The 14,101-nt window shown below is 35.3% G+C and overlaps 2 protein-coding genes across 4 annotated transcripts; both read right to left on the bottom strand.

The window, feature by feature from the left end:
- Window positions 1-1,070: 1,070 nt before the first annotated feature.
- On the bottom strand, window positions 1,071-6,140 carry LOC114173977 (E3 ubiquitin-protein ligase MBR1). Of its 2 annotated transcripts, none has more exons than XM_028058691.1 (6): window positions 5,654-6,140; window positions 3,823-4,866; window positions 3,413-3,607; window positions 3,176-3,306; window positions 2,476-2,586; window positions 1,071-1,864 (listed from the first exon to the last, which is right to left on the bottom strand). In XM_028058691.1, exons 1-6 carry the CDS (start codon window positions 5,795-5,797, stop codon window positions 1,804-1,806), a joined length of 1,686 nt encoding a protein of 561 aa, XP_027914492.1. In that variant the 5' UTR covers window positions 5,798-6,140; the 3' UTR covers window positions 1,071-1,803. The 2 variants fall into 2 exon arrangements, with proteins under 2 accessions (XP_027914492.1, XP_027914491.1); XM_028058690.1 differs by having other exon boundaries at window positions 3,176-3,327; window positions 5,654-6,139.
- Window positions 6,141-8,172: 2,032 nt separating this feature from the next.
- LOC114173914 (pectin acetylesterase 8) lies at window positions 8,173-13,787 on the bottom strand. Of its 2 annotated transcripts, none has more exons than XM_028058587.1 (17): window positions 13,375-13,787; window positions 12,508-12,629; window positions 12,307-12,389; window positions 12,063-12,192; window positions 11,900-11,979; window positions 11,704-11,790; window positions 11,497-11,621; window positions 11,350-11,410; window positions 11,132-11,185; window positions 10,966-11,043; window positions 10,608-10,713; window positions 10,239-10,384; window positions 9,912-10,037; window positions 9,544-9,618; window positions 8,825-8,893; window positions 8,656-8,719; window positions 8,173-8,204 (listed from the first exon to the last, which is right to left on the bottom strand). In XM_028058587.1, the coding sequence occupies exons 2-16, from the start codon at window positions 12,626-12,628 to the stop codon at window positions 8,708-8,710; spliced, it is 1,353 nt and encodes a 450-aa protein (XP_027914388.1). In that variant the 5' UTR covers window position 12,629; window positions 13,375-13,787; the 3' UTR covers window positions 8,173-8,204; window positions 8,656-8,707. The 2 variants fall into 2 exon arrangements, with proteins under 2 accessions (XP_027914388.1, XP_027914389.1); XM_028058588.1 differs by lacking the exon at window positions 13,375-13,787 and adding an exon at window positions 12,765-13,298.
- Between the last annotated feature and the right edge of the window lie 314 nt (window positions 13,788-14,101).

Here is a 14,101-nt window from a genome sequence, read left to right as displayed (position 1 = left end):
TTAAAAGTAATGATACTGAAATAAAATAAAATACAATAAAATAACATGAACAGGTGTTACTTTGGAAAAGGAAATGGCCTAGCTCATTCAGAAGCAGCAATTGCTTTGGAAATGAAAACTTGTTCAGTTTTGGTTGAGTGAGTGACATGTATGTATGATACTGACCGTTCTGTCATCTCTGTATCTGTTTTGAATCGAGACCAATAGTGTAGTACTGTACCTCACCAACCAAAACTCATGCTCACTCATTACATGCACATCCCAACACCAACCAAACAAATCAACCATCCACTGCTTTATGCAGAGCACTTTTGCATCATTATCTGTCTTAACAATTTCATAACCTGTTTAATTTTAAACTTTATGTTTTAATCTCACCACTGTTCTGATCTCTGTTAATTTTCTGATCTAAAACTACCACAACATAGAGACAAAAGGATTACAACACAAAACGAAGATATAATTAACTAAATAAACCAGTGGTTTTGTTCGAAGATACCAGTTACATAAATCAATGTCACTGGATGATACTATAAACAACAAACTCTCTGTCTAATTTTAATAAAATTATGTGTTCACCTGAAACTTGAACTTCAATTAAAACAATAAATTAACATTTTATATCTTAAGGCCTATTATAGCAGGTGATTCATTATTTTGTAACTGTTTTTCTTTTTTATAATCTTATCCTTTATATTGTGATAACTATTTTTTTATTATAATAATGAATTTTTTAATTGTATTAATATTTTATAATCATAAAAATGTGAGCACTATATTAACTATTTTTTATGATCATAAAAAAGGTAGACACGGAGGTACAGTGGTGTCTGAATTTCCATTAATATCTAAAATGATAATACTAGTTTCCTCAGTGACCCAAAGACATTAAGTAAAAGATGAATGCATAATATTATTGAAAATGACGACTTTTAATTCATTAAAATTTCATTTTGCATTAAATAATTATAACAATTTTGCAAGTGATCTAACAAGGCTGAGAACAGTGAGTGAGACAGCAACATGGAAAATGCATTAGTATATGATAATATAAAATTATAAAAATATTTAGAAAATATTAAAAATTTGACAGATAAATCAAGATAAGTGAGTGATCTAAATTTCAATGAAATGATACTTTAGCCACCCTGCATCATGATCATGCATTGGAAGAACAGGGACAGAACAAATTGTACAACAAAAAAATGTAGACGGTGGTGTTTCAGGTCTGTTAGGAGACAACTACCACTTGTCTCCCCCAGTTTACACGGCAATTCAAATGCTTCTTTCCCTTTTTCCTCTGAAAAGTGAAAAAGGGATATCATCACACGCATGCACCACTGCTTCTGGTTTTGCAGCCACTTGGTTGACTGGTCTACAGAGAAAGAGAATGATTCAGTCAAAGATGCTGTGTTCATCTGCAGTTTCATGACCAAAAGTGCTCATTTGACATATGCTTTTTTCCCCAAATTTTGTTTAACAAGTGGGGCAAAACAAAGGATGTCGGATATATCATAAGAGAACCTTTTTTTTCTGAAACATAATGGAAAAGAATTTCCATTAAACAATACACCACTGCCCTCCTTTTTGGCATTTGCTTCACCTGGCAATACAGGGTGGTGAGCCAATAGTTCAGTCTATTTCTACCATGGTCTGATTTGTTTATTCAGAAATTGTAGTAAATAATCATTGACAACAATTAGAGTGCTTCTTCTGATGGTGTCACATCAGCTTATGTGCAATCAATGATCAAAGGAGCAATGATTATATCTCAGAGAAGATGTTGATCAAAAATTGGCCACCTTAGTTCTCCCTTGGCAGTGAATCAGATACGCAGATATCCCCTCGACATAGCGGGCACACCCTGTGTATAATATAATAAAAGTTAAAGAGATACACATTTCCAAGCATCTTTAGCACGAGTTGCAAGTAAAGATAATAACATAATGATCATATGAATAGAGGACAACATGGTATCGGGACACATATAGCTCAGTTTTAAGATGCAAAGGAATTTCATCAATTATTATAGTAGGGTCATAAGAATTGCCAAGAATTAAAAACGGTAGAAATCCATAACATCATGATGTCAGAAGGGCATCCAAATCTTCCATTATCCATCTCAGAAAATCATGGTGGTTGGACCACAAGTTGAATAGGTTGAAGAAAACATGGGAAAAGCGAATAAGACCGCAGAACAATTTAGTCAGTTTTGTCAATCACCAAAGTTTAGCATCATATAGTTTTGCTGTTTTTACCTGCTTTGTTTTACAGTTTACTCAGTAGAGTGCTTCTAGTCTAAAAAGTTCATGTAAAACTCACTCATCTATGTTCTTTCTGTCCCATTTTAGATAGGTTCCACAGTCCCATGAATGCATAGATGTAGCAATCGAAAATTTTACATAAATTTTAAGCTTTTAGTCATAGTAATCCTAAATTAACCAAAAGGGCTCCCAAATCCCTATATCCACATACCTATGAATCTCCTTCAGCCACTTGTCTATACATGTTGTATGAAATTCATGATGACAAGGCAGAACTCTCATGCTGTCTCCATCTTCATACTCCACAAGGCATATATAACATCTGCAAAAAGTAAAGGCAAAAAGAAAAAGGAAAATTGTTTAGTATAATCCATGTAAGGGAAAAGCTAAACAAGTTTAGTTAGATAGTACTAAATAGGTTTAAAAATAAAAGGCACACCAGTATGTTGACTAAAGAAAGGAAAAGTGGGGGTAAAGGTCACATGCCACGACAAACCAAAAAGAAGAAGACAGTCATGAATAGTTAAAGCTAAATAAATACGCAGCAAGTTACAAAATAACTGGGTATGGAGGTTGGAGGTAAGAGTTTCACAGTATCTGGTATCAGTTTGCATTTTCATGCCATCATGTAAACATTACGACATCCAAAATTGCATATTAAAACGAATCAAGTGTGGCCTCACAAGACATGACTAAATAGTAATTTTCATTGTTCGCTTTCTACTTTTTAACCTTTGTTAGGAAAAGTTGCATGCGCTCTAAAATTTGTTAGACATGTCACACAAGATAGATGTAAGAGGGAATACTTATACAAAATAAATGGAAATGAAAGTGGACAAGAAAAAGGACAATGAAAAGGCATTTTAAGAAAATGAGTCAACACTGGGAGGAGGTTGAGCTTGAATACTTACTGTACAGGTTCTTCTTGATGTTTGTGCAACTTTGTGTATAATTTGACAGGCAAGGATTCCACAACTTCATTAGGTGCAGGAATGGAACCGATAGATGACACAGAAGGACGAGAAGATAAAACCACAGATTGCTGGTGAATTTCATCCAGAACCTAATTAAAATATGTACAAATATTTAACCTGCATAAATATATAATAAATGGCCACTAGAATAGATAAACAACACATTAAACTCACTTCAAATAAGGCTTCAGCTAGCATAACAATTCTTGATATGCTGGCTCTAGCATTGGTATCATCATTTGAATTGGTATCCCGAGTATTTGTTCTGCATGCACAACGACCGTTTCTATGTTGACCAGACAAGATACATGATCTGTCATGTCCAGAAAGATTTTCAAACCGGCTACCCAACCGCTGAAGAGCACGGACCTAGACCAATTAAAATTTGCATCATTAACAATGAACAAATTCCAGAGATTGGGAAAGAGAACATGCACAGATGTTTCCATAGAAAAAAATATTAGTCTTGATATTTGTTATTGTTGTTTCTAAAACCTCAAATAATGAGGGAATTCTTGGGTTTGGAAGCATATTATCAGATCATCAGTTAGTTGTTAATAAAAAAGTTCAGAAAATCAACAAACCTGGGACCGAATTCTCCTTCTCCGTTCCAGGAAATTGGACCTATGTTCCAGCAGATCCTGATACCTAGTTTCTCTAGAACGTGAAGTCTCAACTTCATAGTCTTGGATGCCAAACAAGGAGCTAGGTGTACTTGGTAAAGGATATCTAGGTGTAGAAGAATTTGAAGCATTACGACCAGTTGGTGACACTCTTGCTTCTCTATCCCCTACTCGTCTTCCATTCTCTTGGCCAGCATCTCTTACTTCTCTCTCTCGTTGCATAGGGCAAAAGGTGAAGTCTGACAATGTTGATCGGCGGAGAACTCTGTCACGGAGCCTTCCAACACTTAAAGTTCGGCTAAAACGAACATTACGTTCAACAGGTTCTCGAGCTCCATTTCGCCTATCAGTATGTCTAGTCTCAATATTTTCTGTATCAGTATGAATTCTTGGAGAAAAGATGTTGACATCAGGCACTTCTCTTGCACCATTTCCATCTCTACCCACATCCTGGACAGAAGAAACTGGGCGATTACTAGCCAAATTACCAGGTGAAACCAATGCTGGGGCATTAGGACGCAAATTATTAGAAGCTTCTTCATGACACTGCATAGGCACTTGACTAACAAAAGATGCATTGAGCAAATCATTACGGTGCTGAGTTTCATTTCTAGTAATCAAGCTGCCAGGTGGCCTTGGATGCAGACTAAGCTCATCTTCATCATTAAATATTGAGAGATTTGTTGAAGAAACAGGGCAAGGCCTAGATGACCCCAAACTTGTGGTTCTGCTAAGTCTAAAGCTTATATTACCAGGAACAAGGCTAAAGCGAGACAGGAACCGACTTGAGGGGTTCAAGGAGTGGTTTGAAGAAGAATGTGCAGAGCTGCTACCAGTTCTGGATGCACTGTGACGCCACTCTTCAAGGTCAACGTTAGAAGGCACTTCATCAGATTTACCAGGTTTCACCTTTCTAAAAGACTCTGTCTTCCCTTCATCTGAGTCTATTTCATTGCCACTGGTGTATGTCACATCATCTCCATTTACTTTATTCTGATCACAAACCTAAAGCATGTGTTTCAAACTACAGTTAGCCAGTTAGTAAGAAAAAACCTTGACCAATTCCAAAACTTTTCCACTACATGACAGTGACACAAGGAAACAAATGTATGAGAACAAATACGGAAGAGAAACTATTCCATTATATTACTTTTTAAACAAACTTACGGGCATTTCATTGCCTAAAAACAAAATAAGGTGTGATAGAACAATGAGGCTAATAGTAAGACAGAGGCATAGGTGTTAAGAAAGTCCTAATACACCCCACCAATCAAAAGTTTAAAAATTTGCAAGTTGTAACAGAATCACAATGCATTATAATTGTTTTTGCAGATTTCAGATTTCACCCACAAACCAAAATGGTTCTGCCACATTTCAGATTTCACCCATAAACCAATTGCCATTAGGCGAGTTTCCCCAATACAAGAATCGAGGCAGACTAATCAGTACTTTCCAACAATTCCATTGTTTATCAGGAATTCAATGCATAATTAGCTGTTTCATTACTGTATAAATACTATTGCATCCTTCAAGAACCTTATTAAATTACGTCATCTCTTCCATTAAGAATCGATTTGTTAGGAGTCTCACCAGTAAATCACGAAACCCAGTAGCTTTCAAACATCTTTGAAAGTAACGGCAAAATCAATCACGTGATATTTGGTTTTAAAATATAAATAAAGGTAAACTGAATGAAAATTTTGAAAATAATTATCCTTTAAATTAAAATCTAATTGACGTAACACTGAAAAGGATGCGAAAAAGTTTGAAAAACCAAGGAAGTTAGTATTACCTGGTCGTCACTATCAATGTCACGAGATCCAGACGACGTTCCCAGACAATAAGATGGGAAACCTCTGTGCCCCTTAGATCGACCCTTCCTGAAACTCCCCGAAGACGACGACGATGACCTGGCTTTGCTGCCACTGGACCCCATCTTCCTCTCCCAGCAACCAAAAACCCGGCAAAAAAAAAATGCGTTAGGGAGTACCCAAATGGAGCAAACGGCAAGACCCAGATATCAAAATGCGGTTTTTTTGAGATCCCGGGTGGTTCAGATCTACAGAGAAGGGAAAGTAAAGTGAGATTTTTGCGGGATGTTGTGGTGCATTGGATTGAAGTGTCTGAATTTTTTGAATGCGAATATGTGAATAAGAAGAGAGAAGGGAAAAGAAGAGGGTAAAGAGGGAAAAGATAGTGTGGTGGTGATGGGAGTAGCTGAGGGAATGAGACAAAGCAACTCGCAGGGAAACGGAAAAGGAGGCTTTTTTTGTAAGAAAAGTGGCGAGAACATAAAATAATAAACAAGCAAAATAAAGTAGTAGCTGTTTTCTACACTTTAATTTAATTCAATAAATAACACTCATAATGTTAAACAATTTCTGTAATGCCATATCCAATAACTCATGATCATAGCAGAGTTTTTGTTCTTACAAAAACTACAGTGGATTAAATTTAAATTTGAATTTGTAGTTTAATTTAAGAAGAAAAATGGCATTTAATTTTTGTGTGCCCCCACGATTCTGGGGATTAAAATATAGGTGTCTCTGGTGTACGATGAGTGCAGCGTGTCTTTCAATCGCATTCAATTTCACAAATCAGGTGGAGCTGCCCCCAACACAACACCTTTTTTTTTTCTTTCATTTTACCTTATTTCAACACTGAATCTCGCACGTCTTTTGTTTTCAACCTTTTGTTTTTGTTGGAAAAACACCGTACTTACACTCACATGGTAACGGTAACTAACTTAACTCCCGTTAGGAACGCTTCTGTGAAAAAAAAAAAAACATTTACAACAGAACATGATATTAAAGGGAGAAAAAGAACAAATTTAAATCTTTAATTTATTTTATACTCATTGTGTTGAAATAAATATTACCTAATAGTAATAATAAAATGGTTAATTTGACCTACTCTATGTTTCTTTTATTATTAATTATTAATGTGTTACAGAACCTGAGATGTATTTCCTTCCAAACCCACCTAAAAGAACGTGTCGTGTTCAACATAACCTAAAGAAAAGGTCTGAAAAAGTTTTTTTTTTCATCTTTTGAAAGACAAACGTTAATTGGTTTGAAAATTAAAACAAAAAATTAGTGGAAATCGTTAAAGAGTCATCTCTTTCCAAACGTTGTATTTACGTTAAAGAGTCTTTGAGATGGAATTAAATTGACTGATTAAAGGTTATATTACTAAGGTGAATTAATAAGAAAATTATGGAACTATTTAACAAGTTTTAAATAATCTTCTATGTGTTTCAAATCTATAATTTATATTAAAAAATGTTTGAAAATTTTAAATTTCAATTATAAATTACTTGTAAGTTTATGACCCGGGTGATATTTTAGTGTCCCACCAAATTCAGATGGTAACATCAAAGACACATATACGTAAAGTCCAAATCAATCCAAGATGATGGATTAGATAATACACGAATTATTCAACAGTTTACTAATTAATTTAACCTTTTATTTTTTATTTTTTATTTTTATTTTTGTGGTTTCCCTAAGAGGATGATTTAATTATTCTGTCACACCACATTCAAAAGGTAATGTCAAAGGCACAGATACATAAACTCCAAATATATGCAGCATGATGAATCAAATAACATATCAACATGGTCTACGTCATTTTGACATATGCATATCTGTATCACTTGAAACTCAAAAAATTGTTCATGGATGTTGCTAGAGATGAACAAATAATTGAAAGAAGACAAATTTCAGATTACTAAAGAAAATGATATTAGAATCTTGTTTAAACTATAATGACTTTAACAGTAACTCTTTATGACAGTTTAACTTTTACGTTTAAGCAGTGATAAGAAAAAAAACTTGGTGTTTCAGCAATGTTGGTGATGAATGGATACAATAATAGTGGATATGGATGCACTAGTTATGTGTGTTGATAACCCATTAGTGGCTAGTGGAGCTCTTATGATGATGTCACTACAGAGATATGAAAATGATCATATGATCTTTTTATTTTATTTTGTATTCTTTTTACAAGTTGAGCCTTCAAAACTATAATGAACAAATATTACAGAAAGAACCAAAACAAAACAAAACAAAGTGTCTAGTAGGTGCAAGATACTGAGCCAATGGAACTTCTTCACACCAGTTGAACTAATAGATCAGTCTGCAAAGTGAGAAAAACAAATGAATTGCATAAATGTTTCTCATAATAGAACAGAAACACCAGAACATCCTCTCTCCCAGAAAATAATTATTTAGGTTCATGCTTACTCTGCTGAATAATTATGAAGCTGTGTCTGGAATTTATTGCAGTCTGTACAAGGCCACAAAATTGTTCAATCCAATGGGATTGGCTTTTTCCTGCTTCCTCTGCACAACCAGCACCCAATTGATCAATCCATTATTTCTAACCAACAAAAGGAAAAATCCAACAGCAGTTCCTTAACAAAGTCAACAGAAAGTTTACCAGACAACAACTGAAAACTCTCAACAAAATAAGGTACTAAATTTCAACCACTGATTTTCAAACAACACCCAGAATTTTGATAATCTAAATCCAAGCAAAAACTTTGTTAGAACAAACTAGCGAATCATACAATATCCACAAGACCCAGAACAGCTTTACTGTGAATAGGGTCATAGACCCTGTGGTACTAACAAGGACTGTGGTCCCATGAATTGAATTGGGAAACTGTTACTGAACTAGTGCAAGAAGCAAGAGGATTCTATCACTATTAGCTTTGGAAACTACTCCAACAAAATTCACACCAGTCGTAAGTTCACAACAATAAATCATGAATTCATAATTGACCCTTCTTACATGGAAGACAGTGGAAGAGATGGTCCAGCCGTGTCAGAATTCAAACCAGCTTTTATATGATGATCTACAAGATGCAAGAAGGACCCATATAAATGTCACCCCTCTGCAGAATTTATGAACTAATAATTGAAAGAAGAAAAAAAAAACAGCTTTAAACATTCATGTTTACCATAAGACCCAACGTTAGTAGAAGCCCATTGATCCCTCCATTAATGCACACCAGCTCAATCCATCGTGCCTAGAAATGGAATAGAAACATTAAGTAAACAAAGTTCAAGTTTCCTCGTTCAGGAGCATAATACAGTCAAAATAAAATTACAAGAATACCGAAAAAGATGTTTTCACAAACGAATCGACAAATAAATAAATAGTATACATGTACGTGTGTTTATACTGTATAAAACATGGTGCCGATGATTTAAATATGAACATGCGAATCACCAAAATCCAGACATAGATGTTTTTTTACTTTGGTTACCCCAGTGAGAAGAAGTTGTAGAAAAACGACATGATTGAATAAGGTAAACGACAAGACAGGTTACAAAGCTAACGCCGCTTCAAACGATACGATTCCGGCCAAGGTGAATTTAGTTCGCGGCGACGAGCGACGGCGATCAGAGCTTCGAGAGATGAAAATTGAGAAAGGACAATTGCAATCGCTCAAAGCGCGTGTTTAATTAAATTTATGGCGATTTGATTTGAGAAAATATGGCACTATATTAATCAATAATATAAGATATTTATGTTAATAATATTTTTTTAATACCACAATCAATGATTGAAGCAATTTGCATTGTGGTATACTTCAGTTTTTTCCCGTGTCTGGTTCCAACCCCTGGAATAAAATGAGTGGTTCATAGCAGAATACTGCAACTAAGCTTAGCTCACCTTGTTTGTTGTTAGTTTCGGAAAATTGAGCTTTCTGGCTGATGCATCTGACGTTCCTTTCGAGGTCACATTTTTCTAACATTCACACAACACATAAAGCTCTTACACATCAAGTAACAGAAGCATAGAAAGAATATACTATCACTAGTTTTTATTAAGAATAAGTGGCATTAAACAATGGTGGAGGTACACCCAGCACACAAGTTCAGTGCAGTGGTGGCATTTCCTTATTTTGATGGCCTAATAGAATTGGAAATCATATTTTCTTATTCAATCTGATGTTGCTAACCAATAACTAATAAGTGTGGTTTTTAGGAATGGTAGAAATAAATGTTTGCTAAATTTTGATGAAATTAATGTATCTATACTCCTTGGTGGCCGTCTTGTGGTTCGAAAACGCGGTTGTGACATGTGGGGTTGCAGGGGTAAGGGCAATCTATCTGATGGAAAGTCCTTCTTTCATAAAACCAGTCTGCTACAGCCTTTGCAATTGTCTGCAGAGTGTTATGCAGACAAGTCAGCATATGAAGGAAAGACAATAAAATTTGAAGGTTTGGACATCACAAGGATTATAAATAAAAAGTTTGAAGAAACTATAACTAAAACTTGGTATATTTATAGAGATGGAAAAATGTTTGTAAGTATGTTATATTTTCTGAAGAGGGGGTGGGGGTTTAGAAAATGCAGCTTCTTACTGTCTTTTCCAGCTCTGGAGAATCACTTCTCAACCATGTTTCCTGCATTTCAGTTTGGCAGTGAGCATAGCAAGAGTCTATGAACATTCCTTTGTATGAAGAGTTGCCTAGCACTGTCAATGCCCTTAAGAATTCTGTCCTGAAGCCTGAAAGTCAAACCATGTATGAAAGTGAGGTCATTGAAATCAGGAATTTCATTGGCCCTTAAAAGCTTTGACAAAAGTTCAGATATGCAACGTATGATATTGTGATCTCAGTAAGTTGTAATGATAGACAGCATTCTGAGGGTGATTTTATAAAATAAAATTTCTCAGTTTGGATTTTACCATGATTCTACGGGACACAAATAATTAATATATGAATATTCACCTTGCATTAGATCTAGTTGATCAGGTGAGCAGTTGTTTATATCAAGTTTACAGCTATGCCAATGCCCATCAGGATCAGCAACACCAGGTGCCAAAATGTTCTTAATCTGAATCAAAACAAATCTGAGGATCAGGGAAAGGACTAGAAAGATCTCTCCAGTTATTAAGAGCTAGTAGCAAAACATCCAATGATAGAAATCTTGAGAAGATTACGTAGAATAATCTTGGTTCAACTTCTGATACAAAGTTTATTTTGCATATGAAACCCCAAGAGTTTTATTTTGCATGACCAAAACACTAAAAAAGGAACACCACTCTGCAAATACACTCATGTATCTTGAGCAAAAGAATTATCTGACCTGCCATGAGTCGTATGCGGCGTTTACAAAGAAGATTGGCGTAGTGATATGTGATGCCAAGTATTGTGGGAAAAAGCACTGCAAGATTGTTCAGAAATCAGAAGTATTAGTAACATCAGAGAGGGAATTGCAAAGGTAGAAAGATAATACTAATTCATAGACTTACTAGCTTTGGACTAAGTCTTGAAGTGCATGACAGAGGTAAATTCCTAGCAGAGCCCTTTTAGAATTAGAATGAAAAAAAGAAAAGAAAAGTCAGACTTGAATATTTTAGATCTTCCGTAGAAGTTTCATAAAATTATCTTGAAAATGAAAGAGGGAAAACATTAGAACACAGCATATGCCAAAATGGAAATTGCTCAGACAAAAGGAAAGGAGTGGTACATGCGTAGCAACAACTTGACCGAAGTACTGTTGAATGTGGTATGCCCCAGTGACATCCCTTCTGTTAACAGTAACATATTGAATCATAAAATGATCTAAGGAACTCTTGATATTTTAGGAAGAGGCAAAGTAAAAGCATCAACTTACGCATTGATAAAATAACCAGCATCTGAGAGGCATTTCACTCTGGCTCCAATAGGTAATAGAGCTCGAAAGCGATCACAATGCAGTACTGAAGTTAATCCTCCAGCTGAACATCCAGAAATAATAGCCTGTAGTTACAAGTTATGGTGAGTGAATGAAAAAAACAATAAAGAGGAAGAAAAATAGTTACAAAACACCAACGTTTCTTACATTTCGAGCATTTTTCATTCCTTTTGCTAGTAAATCCTCCATGACAGCAGCAAAAATCCTTGCTCCTCTAAAGTGCAACTTAGTAACCTATTTTTTTACACACCACAGTATTAAAGATTAACCAGAATGATGACTCGTGACTAATATTTTGATTAAATTTAGATGTCAAAGTCCCTTAGAGTTTAGCTGAACTTACTGGATTGACTTCTTCTACATCACCAGTAAAAGATGAACCATCGCAATACCTAACCTTGACTCTGTTCCAGTTGTAGAAATCTGTAATTTACAACACCAGTTAGAAAGTTAAATAAATGTTGGATTGATGAAGAGAAACAAGAGTTTTGACCAGTGGGAAAGACCTGGATTAAACATTTGCCTGTTACTCATAATTCCCGAAAAGGCAATTTGCTTTGCCATTTGCTTAGATGAACCTAAACGATTGGTCTTGCGAGAGAGACAAGTAGTGACATTGTTGCACCATCCTCCTCCCTAGTAGAAACAAAAATAGATGAAGAACAAATAAAGACAAAACTTCTATAACTTGTCAAAAAAAGTCAGATAAAAACTATGAACCAAATTTGATATTTGTAGAGATGAACAAACCTCAAAAGCAACCAACCAACTGTTAATCCCTGTTCCAGATCCCTTGTCAAAATGGTAAGCTGGTGGACTCCCATCCAAACAAACTGCACAATATTTTGAAATTCAATTTCCCAATTATTATAAACATCATTGAAAATAATAAGCATGATGTTAAGAGCACAATTAATTAATATATGAAAAGACAGAACAAAATTTCCTAACCTGCTCCTTTTGCTACAGCGCTCTGAAGATAGGTGATTGGCACATAAGAAGCCTCTGCTATCAGCAACAGCAGTGCACAAACCAGAAGGTTCAACCACTGTCTTATTCTCCCACCCTCCATTCTGCACAAATCCAACAAATAGAAAACGATAAACATACATATATAGAACGAGAAAAGACAGAGTAAGATCTTTCCATCGATATATAAGCAAAAATACATCTTTCTAATTCCCTTTTCACTTCGACCTAACACTCACCGAAAAAGGATCTATTCATGCAGTTGATATTTCAAAAATCGTAGAGCCAAAAAGTTTGATTTCCTATAGAAGAACTTAGATGAATTTATGACTTGTGTGCGAATATTGCTTTCCTTCCACGGCGAAAAAACCCAATGCCCCTATTCCCACTAGTCTCCACACACACACAAACAAATCCAAAAACCTGCATTTTCATTGACGTGGTTCTCAATTGGAGTCAGCCACAGTCGTGATCCTTGATATTGCCAGAAACTATATACACATGTGCCATAATTGCAGTTACAGCGACTAAAAAAACTCCGATGTTGTGATCAAAAATGGTGAAACAAACAGCTTCCTAAAATCTTGATTTCCGTTTATTTATTTCAGTCATCACTAGAAATTAATGGAACAACGTGAAGGAAGCATTGCCCTGCACAGGTTTGCTGTAAGTTTCACAAAATGAATCACAAACACAATCACTGATCCATTCCATTCCAATAACTAATCGCATATTCTAAGGCAAAGGCAGATCAGAATCTTCACAACAACCCCACAAACATTCAGATGATCAAAGACAAAACGAAAAAGATAAAAGTTTGTGTATGAGTATAAACGCTAGCAGGTGTACCTGAGATGGAGAATGGGTTGGGGAAACAAGGTGAAGAAACTCTGAAGAAGGTTTGTTAATGAAAGGCAATTGAAGGTGGTGAAGGCTTATAAGGTTGGTGAAGAAACACAGTGTAACTAACAATGGTTAAGAAGTCTGTTTCTGCAACAGTGTTGAGAGAATAGAGTCTTAAATCTTCTTCAGTCTAAGTAATGGAATTATGGTGTCAGTTAGTTCTGTGAGTACAAAGGTTTTTTTTTGTTTCAGTTTGGTCAGAAAAACCCAGAGCCGACACTCATTTGCTCAAAAACCACACCAAAAAAATGTGATAATTTATATTTTTCTGTGAAAGAATGTGCAGATTTATATAGTAAAGTTCTTTACTTGTTTTTAAGAAGAAAAAGAAAAATGAGTGACAGTCCGACATAGTAAACCTAGTCGCAGAATGTCCTTAAATTGGGATCTAAGTTCAAAGATAGAAAATTTTAGTTTATGAAGAAAATCAGAATTTTTCACGGTGCTGGTGTTTTCTGCCCTCTAATAACTTTATTAAATAATAATTACGGCAATAAGAATATTGATGCTGTCTCTGGGGCTCCGGGGTCCGACCCGAATGTTTCTTGTGAAAAGCATCGAATCTTATCGTTGTTTAGTGTTCCCACATGAACGAGTGGTTCAAATGTGCAACCTTGGCGCCGACTAAATAAAAGTTTGGAACAAAACCCTAACAATATTCTCCTGTGCACGC

The sequence above is a fragment of the Vigna unguiculata genome, chromosome 2, assembly GCF_004118075.2.
Source record: "Vigna unguiculata cultivar IT97K-499-35 chromosome 2, ASM411807v1, whole genome shotgun sequence".
Classification (NCBI taxonomy): Eukaryota; Viridiplantae; Streptophyta; class Magnoliopsida; order Fabales; family Fabaceae; genus Vigna; species Vigna unguiculata.
Note: the sequence above shows the minus strand (reverse complement) of the source record. Positions and strands in the feature narration are given on the sequence as shown.

Excerpts from the sequence above, each read along its gene's own strand:
- LOC114173977 (XM_028058690.1), bottom strand. The coding sequence starts at position 5,797 with ATGGGGTCCAGTGGCAGCAAAGCCAGGTCATCGTCGTCGTCTTCGGGG. Across the intron at positions 4,867-5,653 it reads ACATTGATAGTGACGACCAG|GTTTGTGATCAGAATAAAGT; the intron begins GTAATACTAACT and ends CACATGCTTTAG. Across the intron at positions 2,587-3,175 it reads CATCAAGAAGAACCTGTACA|ATGTTATATATGCCTTGTGG; the intron begins GTAAGTATTCAA and ends TACTTTTTGCAG.
- LOC114173914 (XM_028058587.1), bottom strand. The coding sequence starts at position 12,628 with ATGGAGGGTGGGAGAATAAGACAGTGGTTGAACCTTCTGGTTTGTGCA. Across the intron at positions 11,980-12,062 it reads CAGGCAAATGTTTAATCCAG|ATTTCTACAACTGGAACAGA; the intron begins GTCTTTCCCACT and ends TGTAAATTACAG. Across the intron at positions 9,619-9,911 it reads CACAAGACGGCCACCAAGGA|AAAAATGTGACCTCGAAAGG; the intron begins GTATAGATACAT and ends TGTGAATGTTAG.